The sequence below is a fragment of the Sorex fumeus genome, unplaced genomic scaffold, assembly GCF_029834395.1.
Source record: "Sorex fumeus unplaced genomic scaffold, SorFum_2.1 ptg000030l, whole genome shotgun sequence".
NCBI classification, from domain to species: Eukaryota; Metazoa; Chordata; class Mammalia; order Eulipotyphla; family Soricidae; genus Sorex; species Sorex fumeus.
In genome coordinates this window covers 10,689,781-10,701,834 of record NW_026606087.1, presented here as the reverse complement: position 1 = coordinate 10,701,834, position 12,054 = coordinate 10,689,781, and the positions used below count along the sequence as shown (strand labels likewise).

General features: G+C 42.1%; 1 protein-coding gene across 1 annotated transcript in view; it reads left to right on the top strand.

Annotated features, from left to right (window-relative positions):
* The window catches only part of PPFIBP2 (PPFIA binding protein 2), a 179,541-nt gene that overhangs the window by 55,028 nt on the left and 112,459 nt on the right, over positions 1-12,054 (top strand). Inside the window, exon 3 of the mRNA XM_056116123.1 lies at positions 10,361-10,575. Within this exon, the coding sequence (XP_055972098.1) occupies positions 10,361-10,575 (215 nt within the window). The remainder of the gene's footprint in view (positions 1-10,360; positions 10,576-12,054) is intronic.

Sequence of the window (12,054 nt, the reverse complement as noted above, 5' to 3'; positions counted from 1 at the left end):
TACAAGGTCTGTTTGCAGACAGAAGACCCAGGGAAGAGCCTGCAGTGCCCTTCTGAAAGGCCATCTACTGGCAGAGTGTGCTCCTGCCGGGGAGCTCAGTGCTGAAGGTCTTCTACTAAGTGGATGAGATCTACCATACCCTGGAGAGCAGCCTCCTATAGTCATTTTATGGATTTAATTTTTTTTTTCTTTTTGGATCACACCTGGCGATGCACAGGGGTTACTCCTGGCTCTGCACAATCCTGGTGGTGCTCAGGACTGTATGGAATGCTGGGATTCAAACCTGGGTCGGCCTCATGCAAGGCAAACACCCTACCCACTGTGCTATTACTCCAGCCCCACTGATTTAAATGTTAATCTGAAATAAGTCATCACAGAAACACCAAGAATAGTACTTGATCCAAATCTGGCCACTACAGCCTAGCCAAGTTGATACGTAAAACTAGTTCTTGCAGGATATGTGTGTGTGTAACTATATGCCATACATGTTTAATATATACTTTATTTCTTTCAATATTTGTTCTCTTTCATTTTCTTTACTTACTTGAGTGCATATGTTTTCTCTTTCAAAAACCAGCTTTATAAGTCAAGCAAGAGTTCTGTTTTTTTCTTTTGTTTTGTTTTTTCTTTTTTCTTTTTGGGTGACACCCGGCGGTGTTTAGGGGTTACCCCTGGCTCTGCACTCAGGAATTACTCCTGGCAGTGCTCGGGGGACCATATGGGATGCTGGAAATTGAACTTGGGTCGGCTGCCTGCAAGGCAAGCGCCCTACTCGCTGTGCTCCAGCCCCAAGAGTTATGTTTTAGAGGCTGTGGAGATTGCTTAAGAGGCTAGTGTGCATGCATTGCATGTGGGAGGGCTGCGTTTCATCCTTATCACTGCATAGTTCTCTGAGCACTGCTAGGAATCACCCCTGAGCAATGCTCTGAGATATAATCCTTGAGCATTACTGGGTGTGGCTCAAAAAACAAAGTAAAACAAGTAATAAATACATAAAATAACTTGCTAGCTTGTTTTGTGGTTAGAGTGATCTCTGATACTTATTTTTTAGAGCTTTTGGATATTTATGGCTTTAAATAGAAAACTGCAGTTTTTATTAGTATTCCATGTATGTTCACAGAGGGTGTGCTTTTTTCAATTTTTTTGTTAAAAAAAACCCTATGTTTTTTTCATTATGTGCAACATATTTCCATGTATTCTCATTATTGATTTTTTTTGTATGCTTGATCATATTTATTTCTGACCAGACGGCATGTTAAAATCACAACTAGGGTATCTTACCTCTGTATAACTGTACTACATATTTTTGGGCTGTAATTTTATATGGGGCACCTACACCCTGCTAGGTGCTCAGAGATGATATCATCATGGGAGTGGACCATACTAAGTATATACTACAGGTTTTTTTTTTTAAGCTCTCTCTATAGTCCTGCATGGAATCCAAAAAATGCATTTATTTATTAATATAAAACATTTATTTATAAAATAGATGTATTTAGATTAATAACAGAGTTTTGGGTATTCATTGTTCCAACTCCAAACCCACTACCCATATCTGTCCGAAAACAATCCCCCCGGAGACCTTCTAAGTATTACGTCTCCCTAATAGTAATTCTTGTATTTTTCTGACATTTTTGAATGGTATGTTTTATAGTCAGCTTTAAAATGAAATGCTTTACATGTGTTTGCACACCATGTGCCACTTCCAATTGTCTGGGAGCATGGATCTCCATTTGTCCTGTTATTCTGATATATTATTTTAAAATTTTTATTCATTTATTTATTGAGTCATTGTGAGATACACAGTTACAAGGCTGTTTGTGATCAGATTTCAGCAATACAGTGATCCAACATCCATCTCTCCACCAGTGTCTATTTCCTACCACCAATGATCCCAGTTTCCCTCCCACCACCCCCACACCCCCAGCCTGCCTCTATGGCGGGCTCTCTCTCTCTCTCTCTCTTTCTCTCTCTCTCTCTCTCTCTCTCTCTCTCTCTCTCTCTCTCTCTCTCTCTCTTTCCTTTTAGGCATTATGGTTTGCAATACAGATACTGAGAGGTTATCATGTTTGTTCCTCTACTTACTTTCAGCACTCAGTTCTTACCCAGAGTGATCATTTCCCATTATCTGTGTCTGATGATCCCTTCTCTATGCCAGTTGCCTTCTCCCCCAGCACTTGAGGCAGGCTTCCAACCATGTTGGAATCCTATCCTAATCCTAATCCACCTATCATTATTTTTTTTTATCTTCTACTTGGTTCTCTCCAATGGAGACGTTACTGGGCCCGCTCGAGCAAATCGACGATCAACGGGAGGGCCTTTACCTTTACCTTTACCTTACTTGGTTCTCTAAGGAAATGGTCATAATGGAATAACTATTTTCGCACACTGGGTTTGGGTGTAGTAAGCGTGCATTTAGCTTTTATACATCTAAGTTCATTAGCGAGAAGTCTGACTTGCTTCCTTGTGTCTCAGGACTGCTGCGTCTCTCAGTCCCACTCTGTGTTGAATGAACTAGAGAACGTTCCCCCTTTTCTAATAATTCCCTCAGATTTAGCCACCGCTGGAATGTTTGATGGAATTAACTTGTAAAACCTAATTATTATGATGTATACTTAAAATTAATCATTCAGAATTTCTTGCCTTGCTGACACCATTTTTTTTCACACTTATTTCCAGTATATATTTTCAGTCATTATGCAGTCTGTGTTTTGAGGAATTGTGGCATTCTGGAGTAGTTGGAGAACATTTGTGGGTGTGGATCTGATGGAGGACCTGGGATTTCTGCATTTCTATCTAGTTAGTGACTATGCTGCTAATGCCTGTGATGTAACAGGAAAAATGAAGAAAATCCCATCAAAGGTTTTTTTGTTGTTGTTTGTTTTGTTTGTGGGAACAGAAAGGGAGGCACACACAGCAGCTGGTGTTCAAGAGTTTTTTCCTGGCTTGGTACTCAGGGGACTATATAATTCTGAGGATTGAACTGAGGTACCCTGCATGCAGAGCTTGTGTACTAGCCCACTAAGCCTCTCTCTGGCCCTAGATACTGTACTTTTAAAATTCAAATATGAGGGCTGAGCAATAGTACAGTGGGAAGGGCACTAGTCTTACATGCTCCAGTCCTGGGTTCGACCCCTTGGCACCCCAGCTGTCCCCTGAGACCCACTAGCAGTGATTCCTGAGCACAGAACTAAGAGTAAGCCCTGACAATTGCTGTCTGTGACCAAACACACAGACACACACACATACATACACACACACACACACACACACACACATCAATCAGATATGACGCTGCCATCAGATATTTTGTTTCTTGCCAAATAACCCCATTTACTTGATCAAATATTGTTTTGAGTAAGTTTATCTTGTATGTTTATATTTATGAATTTACCACATGGAAGACTTCATATGACTTTGAAAATAGAAAATAGACTAAGACGTGGCATAGTTGCAAATAGTCCTAAAATGTCGGTACCCTGTAATAGCAAAAGCAATTTCTTAAACCTAAAACTTTCCCAGATGTGCTGAGGGCTCTGTTCCATACCACTGTTTCTTGGACCCAGTTTGAGCCACTGATCAGAGGCCAGGCCAGGTGCAAGGAGGATTTAGACTGTTGTGTCCACAACTCTCTCATTTATTGGCCAAAGGAAATTATAAGACCATGAGTCACTTCACAAGTATAGTCAGGAGAACCAAAGACTTTCTGCATAGCTCTAATGACTACACATGCATACAAATATGATTTTGAAAATGATCACTAACATCCTATACTTTCACTTTAATATTGCAATATTCTCCTCCCCAAATAATTGCTAACTCTATTAAAATTTCATTTTGTATCCTTAAAATAAAGATTTTTTACTTTTTATGTCTTTGGTTTTGGGGTTATAACCAGTAGTGCTCAGGAATTACTTCTGGCTCTGTGCACAGAGATCATTCCCAGTGGGGCTTTGGGGAACAGGACCAAATGAGATGCCAGGGAACGAGCTCAGGCTGACTGTGTGCAAGGCAAGCACCCTACTTGCTATACTATTGTTCTGGTCCCTTTAAAATAAAAATTCTCCAGTGGCCTTTCTAAATAACAAAATCTATTATAGATCAGGGTGATTTCTGAATGCAATGCCTTCTTTGTTGGGTTGTAAATAAGACTTTCCTGGGGAGCTTTTTATTACTCAGGTCAGTTAAATTAGAAGATTCTAGAGTAGGGATTTGTAGTTTAAAAAATTCCCCAGATGATTTCAAATGTGCATGCAAAGTTGGAACCTTTTGTACTAAGCTGTCTTCCCTAATGAGTGTTTTGATGTTATAAATAAAGATCTAGAGAAAATGCCCTCAAAAAAGAAAATGTATTAGGGTTGAGTATAAAGTAAATTACTATTTACTAGAAGTAATCTGAGGTGGAAATCACCTTCTCTTATACTTAGCAATACTCAGTGTTTATTATCTCATTTAGTGTTCTTAATCCTGATATGAGGTTACACATCTGCTTATTTTTTGCCTCAGGGAGTTTCAATTTGTTTTCCTCTCTGTGTTTGTGGAGGAGCTGATTATAAGCAAGAGTGTGTAGAGGGTGGAGTTGAGCCTTCTAGGTGATTTTTTGGTATTTTGTTTCTGGACCACATATCGCATTGCTCTAGGCAAACTCCCGGCTTTGTTCTCAGGGATACTCATGGTGGTGCTCCTAGGGACTATACATGATACCAGAATGGAACCAGGGTCACCACTGGCTAGGCAAGTGCCTTTCTTCCTGTCCTATTCCTTGGATATCAAACAGAATTTTTCCTTTTGGGATGTGGAGCCACTTCTCAAAATGTTGCCTTTGCTCATGCTGAACTTTTAGCGTTTCATTGCTTTGGACTCTTTGGAGCACCTGTGTGCTGACATATGCCCTGCAATCTTAGATTTTGTACTGTTGTGTGTCCTGGGGAGAGAATCCCAAGCCTCACATAAGCATGACCTGTGCTGTGCCTCTGAGTCACATCCTAACCCTTGTCTGGGATTGTGGTGCTGAGTGCAAAGTAGAAATTCACCACGGAATCTGTGCTGTGTAGGCAGAGGCCTGGAGTTTTGGTTCCTTACAGGGTAGATGTGTGCGCTTAAGACAAGGGGGCAAGCTTCGTTGCCCTCCAGTGACTTTTCTCAGCCTGTTCTTGACAGTGCTTGAAAATACTGTTTCCCTCAGCAGCCTCCCTTTTAAGTTCCCTCTCTCACAGAAGCCTTGAAAATCTGTGCACATCACCCCCCAGCCCCAGACTGCCTCTATGGCAGGTATATCTCTCCCTTCCTCCCCTCCCTTTTTTGGATATTGTGGTTTGCAACACAGATACTGAAAGGTTGTTGTGTTTATCCCTTTGCTTATTTTTAACACCCAGTTCTTGTCCAGTATGATCATTTCCAACTATTGTCATACTGGTTGGTACACTGATGGAGGGATGGGTGTTAGAATACTGTATGACTGAAACCTAATCATGAACAGCTTTGTAAGGGTCTATCTCAGAGTGATTCAATTAAAAGATAAAAATAAAAAAAATAAATAAATCTATGCGCAGTTCCCAGCCCCAGGTCCTATGTTCGGGTCTGGCTTCCTTGAGTCATCTTGAACTTATTTCGCCATTGAGTTCTTCTTTTGTTTGCATCACCTAAGTTTTTCATTTTCGTTTTAGTTCTGTGTTATAGAAAAATACACTCACAAACACTTTATCTTTTCCAACTTTCTCATTTGTTGATTGTGGGTGAAGGGCCCTTTTCCCAGTAAGGTCTGTTCTGTCCTGAATTTTTCTAGTATATTCCATGACCCGCTCTGAGATTTTCTAAAATGGTTTTCCTGTGAAAATGCTGCAGGGTTCTGCCCCTCTCAGCTTTCACTTAGGCTGTTTCTGAAAAGGAAATAGGATCAAGGGTCGGAGGAAGAAACCTGCATGTTGAATCACCTCTTTTCAGTCCTGACAAGGGCCTGAGTTCTCCCATGATTTCACACATCCTGTGGGGACTTTCAAATCACAGCGGAACCTAGCCTGCCTGTGCAAACCAAGTGTGCAGCGTGGCTCTCCCAGGTGTGTGTGTATGTGTGTGTGTGTGTGTGTGTGTGTGTGTGTGTGTTGTTTATATGTACACTTAGATATGTGTAGATGTTTTTTTTTTAAAACTAAGTAATGTAAGATGATTAGCTCCCCCATATTATTGAGTATTTGGAGAGTTCAATTTAATTATTTTAAAAAATTTTTATCAGTTTGTTTTTGGGCTACCCCCAGCAATGCTCAGTGATTACTTCTGGTTCTGTACTCAGGAATTACTCCTGGCAGAGCATAAGGGATTATATGGTATGCCGGGGATTGAACCTGAATCAGCCGTGTGCAAGGCAAATGCCCTACCTCCTATAAGATAGCTCCAATCCTTGAAGTGGATTTGTCAGGCTATAATTTTAATTTTCTTTTTCATGTTCCAGAATTTAATTTGTTACAGTCTCTTTGTTTTTGTTTTGTTTTTTGAACCACACCTGATGATAACCTGGGGGCTGTTCTTGCTGGATGCTTGGCAATCATATGGTTAATGGGGCATCACATGGATCAAATCCAAACCTCCTGACTATGAAGCATATGCTCCAGCCCGCTGAACTATATCTCCAACCCTTAGATTGTCCTGTTTATTGTTTTCTAATATCATGATTGTTTTTGTAACAATTAAATCCTCTTGAACTCCACTTGATCTTCTCTTTTGTTTTTATAGTTTTTTTTTTCTTTCATGTATTACTCAGCACAGCGGCTAGGGCATTTGCCTTGCACGTGGGCGACCTGGAATCGATTCCTCCGCCCCTCTCGGAGAGCCTGGCAAGCTACCGAGAGTATCTCGCCCACACGGCAAAGCCTGGCAAGCTACCTGTGCCGTATTCAATATGCCAAACACAGTAACAAGTCTCACAAAGGAGACGTTACTGGGCCCGCTCGAGCAAATCGATGAAAAACGGGAGGACAGTGACAGTGACTCATGTCTAAGTTTAATTCCCGTGTATGAATAACATGAAGACCTTGTGGTGTTTTTAATTTTTTTCCTGTAAGAGTTGTTTTAGCAACATATTTTAGTAGTGTGTAAGCAAATTCCCCTCGATTACACACCTAGAATGTTCTGAGCTAATTTGTATTTTTCATCTGCTATGCCCAAAACATAGCAACTTGAAATAACAACATTTTTTATTTCTTGCTCTCACAGTCCCAGGAGATGTGGAATGCTGTAGCTGGTAGTTCTGGCTTAAGGTGTTTCATGAGGTCAGAGTGAAGGAATAAATCAAGGCCACCATCTTGACAGGGATGGAGGACACACTCTTATTGTGGCACACTTATGTGGCTTTGGGCCAAAAGTTGCAGTTTCTCGTTTTCTGTGGACAGGGGGCCCATGGTTGCTCACAGGAGCCTCCGTGATGGGATATCTGAGTGTCCTGACAACAAGGCATCTGGCTTTCCCCAGTGAGGGACCCAAAGAGAAAACAAGGCAGAAGGCACAGTGTCTCTGATGACCTAAGCTTGGAAGTGACACTCCATCTTGTGCTACAATGGTCACACAGAGCAGCCCGGGTATGAAATGGGAGAGGATACCGTCAGGGCATGTACTCCAAGAGGCAGAGCTTGGTTTCTGTATGCTTTTTGTTCTATGAACATATATGATTCTTAGATTTGAAATAAGAGTGGAGCTTATCTGGGGTCATGCTGTTTCTAACAGCTGCCTTAAGACATATTATCACTCACATATTATACATTACACGGCCTTACCTGGCATTTGAATGATACTGATTTTAATAAGGAAATTAAATTGTGGGCTAGAGAAATAGTACAGTGGGTAAGGTGACCAACTTGGGTTTGATCCCCAGCATCACATACAGTCCTCAGCAACAATGCCAGGATTCATTGCTGAGCACAGAGACAAAAATAAGCATCACCAGCTGTGACACCCCCCCCCCAAAGACCAAAACAAACAAACGAAAAATAAGAAAAGAAATGTAAATTGCAAAAAAAATAAGAATGTAAGATTTTTTATGTATATGCTCATTACACGCAAAAATTGGTATAGCCACACATGTACTCATGTGCATGGATACACATATGCATGCACATGTGCGTTTACACACACAAATATTTTGAACCAGAGTGAAGAATTCTATGGCTTTCAAGCAGAGAAGGAGACAGAGAATGGGAGAGATATGTCTAAGTCCACAGAAATATAAAGACAATGAGAATCTCAGTCTTTCCATTTATTCCTAGCCTAACTCATGTTAGATTTGTGTGTGTGTGTGTGTGTGTGTGGGAGCGGGGAGGTAGGGGTGTGTATGTGTGTGTGTGTGTGTGTGTGTGTGTATGTTAGGTGTGTGTGTGTGTGTGTGTGTGTGTGTGTGTGTTAGAGGTGTCCAGAATGAAGAGACAAGAGAGATTACTAAGCAATTATCTGGAGTTTGGAGATTGGAGATTAGCTTTGCTTCTGTTCATTTTCTTCCCTCAAGTTTGGCTGTGGCCTTTTCTCTCCAACTCTAAATTGGAGCACAATCAGAATGGGGATAATCAGGCAGTTGCCTGGCTCCCCAGAGCCTCTGACTTGTTTGTAGATCATGATCCATGATTCTCCCTATGCTGCACTTTCTGAGAGCAAACCAACAATCAAGTGGTAATTGTTTCCTTCTGTGTGTATTTTTCATTCCAAAGTCTGTCGTGGCAATTGGGAACCTGGCTCTGAGCAGAGTGGGGGGACCTGGTCTTAGCCATCAAGGCCTGCAGTGCAACCAAGGCTTCCCAGCACACATTTTCAACCAAGTCCTGATTTATTTTATCCTGTTGGCCTTATAGACAACCCAAATACCCTTTAAATTTTACCATCTATAAACACCATATTTTCAAAAGTGTTTCTTGCTGCTGAGAGAATTCCTTTACTAGAGAATGCCACCCCAGTTTGGGTTTGAAACATTTATCACTGTACTATGTAAAGATTTTTTTTCCTTTGAATTGGTGAGGTTTTGAAAGGCCATAATTGTCCTATTTTGAGGCATTTACAATGAGAAAGAGCTGACCTACGATCACAGCTCCAAGGAAATTCAAACACTCTCCCCTTTTGATCCAAGCGAGATATTTAACTTCAGTGTTTCCAAGGCAGAAGGATGAGAAACCAGAAGTTGGGTATAGGTACACAGGGAGACTCTGCGCTTAGGGGTGTCCATGCATTCTGGGGAGATGAGCTGTGGAGATGCATAGTAATTAATACAAGTTTAAAATGTGGATCTGTAAGGACCAGAGAGATAGTGCACAAATAAGGTGCCCGTACTTGTGGGTAAACATGTATTCAATCCCACACACTCCATATAGTTCCCCAAGCCTCTCCAGGAGTGACCCTTGAGCACAGAGCTAGGACTAAGCCCTGAGCACCACTGAATGTGACCCCCACAAAAGACAAACAAAAGTATGGTTATGTTGGAGGATACAGAATGTTCCCAATTGGGAAGACATGGATTCCAATTGGTTAAGTCCTCTCCAAAAGGAATATAGTTATTGTTTGTCTGTTGCTCAGTAATAAACTAATACAAAATCATAGCTTAAAATAGTCACTATTATTTATCTTTTTCTAGTCCCTGACATGGTTCATACTCAGCAAGCGTAGCTTGTCCCCGTCTTTGTTCTAAATGGTATCATCTAGGCTGGCAGACCCAAGATTCACCAATGTGTTTGTCACCTTGGCAGGTGAGAGGGCTGGGAGAGGGGGGTAGCTGTACCCCTCTCTGTCCCTCTGGAAGGTTTCTGGACCTTGGCGATTTAGGAACAAAAAGGAAGTAACATAGGTGCCAGAGAGGTAGCACAGGGGTTAAGTGCTTGTTTTGAATGTGACTGACCCCAGTTTGATCCCAGGCACCTCTGATGTGATACCTGGGCAAAGAACCTTGAGCACAGCTTGTGCCCCAAACATCAGCATGAGGGTGAGGGGTGGAGGGAAGGAGAGGGGATAGAGAAAACAAAACTGTCAGACCTCTTATATCCCAAGCCCAGATCTGGCACATCCTCTCCTACTGTCTTTGAGAGGAGAAGGGTGGTTTGCATACTAGGGATGGAGGCGATTTGGATTGGCCTTCATTGCTGCCTACCTCACAAGGTTTATCAAACTGCAGTCTAAAGAATGGTGTCGCGGCACTCTGGCGCTTTTGGGGTCAGGTGAGAGATCTCTGCATGGTTGATTACTCGGAACTCTGTTTCGTGACTCTGCTGGGGTACAGCTGGCCTTCTGGGTTTCTTAGCTTCCCTCTTCTCCCCTCCTTACCACCTTGCTCTTGCCCTTTCCTCACCCTTAGTGTTCATTCATCTTACCAAGGTCCCTCTTTCTCTCGTTCCAGGCACTAAAGCAGGTGCAGATCTCAGCGATGGGACCTGTGAGCCAGGACTGGCCTCCCCAGCCTCCTGCAAGAACCCCTTCCCTGTGCTCCATCTCGTCGAGGACTTGAGGCTGGCCCTGGAGATGCTGGAGCATCCTCAGGAGAGAGCGCTCCTCCTGAGCCAGATCCCGGGCCCCACGGCCGCCTACATCAGGGAGTGGTTTGAAGACAGTCTGGTGAGTGGGCCCAGCCCTTGTTTACGGAGCCACTGGAACCAGAGCCACTCTGGGGATATGACCACAAAGGCCCTGGAATGCCACCCTGTCCAGAGCTATTACTTCTTCTGTGCCTTTTCAGCCTTGTGCAGCTTTGGCCAACCCCCCTGCATTTGTGCTTGCCAGAAGGAGTGCTGAGCCCAGCCAGCATCCGAAGCTACAGCCGCAGCCTGCCCTGCCCATGCTCCAGTATTGTCTCCTGCCTTATAAATGAATAATTTTTTATTTATTATTATTATTATTATTTTTTGAAGTAACAAATTTTATTTGGAGGTTTTTTTTTTTTTGGAGAGGAAGAGAAAGGGATAAGTGGATAAGTGGGGGAATGGAGAGTTAAGAGAGAGAGAGAGTAACACGCTCAGAGATAACGCAGGCTTCTCCAAGGGTGGAGAGGGTCTGGATGAATAATTTTTTAAAATAAATATGTCTCATAGCACTGTAGCACTGTCCTCCCATTGTTCATCAATTTGCTCGAGCGGACACCAGTAATGTCTCCATTGTGAGACTTGTTGTTACTGTTTTTGGCATATCAAATACACAATGGGGAGCTTGCCAAGCTCTGCCGTGCGGGCGGGATACTCTGGTAGCTTGCCAGGCTCTCCGAGAAGGATGGAAGAGTCGAACCCGGGTCGGCTATGTGCAAGGCAAATGCCCTACCTGCTGTGCTATCGCTCCAGCCCAAGTATATCTCATACAGTTGTTAAATCTGGCAATTCCAATGCATGTTATGTTTTTTGTACATTTACACTTCGATGTATTTTTTCCAACCCACTTGTCAAAAAGGTTTTGCCCATTTGGGCTTCAGGTGCGTCCTGAGCAATAATAGCTACTAAAATAAAAAAAAAATTAAAAAAAGCTTACAGAAAACATTTTTCTGGGCCGTGGAGGTAGCTTAAAGGACTAGAATGCATGTGGACACATACTTTGCATCTGGAAGCCCTGGGCTGGATCTCCAGCAATGCCTGGGAATAGTCTTAGTGAGCATAAGCCACTTTACTCCTCATTCCAGATACCAACTACAACAGCAGCAACAAAACCCGGCCAAATTCAGGGGAAGATATTTGGTTCTGTTTTGTTTTTATTATGTTTACATTTCTTTGTTTAGTAGGAAACCTAGACTTTTTATTAGCATCTTAGTATTTTTCAGTGTGTTGGTTTCTAAATATGTTGGTTTCATATCTGAACAACAAAAGAATCTCTCAATCTGAAAAAAATGCATTCTCCATATGCATAGCTCTACTATATATCAATTATAAAATATACCCAAAGATGGAATTGTTTCAAAGGATAGGTTAAAAGACCGTTCTAATATTTTCTTTCTCCATACCTTAGACATCTCTTTGAGTTTCTTGGGTGTCCCTACCCAACCCCAGTTTATTCAGACTTTATGTTCTTTTTATTTCATATTAGGACTTTAGTGCTTTTCTTATGTACTTAAAA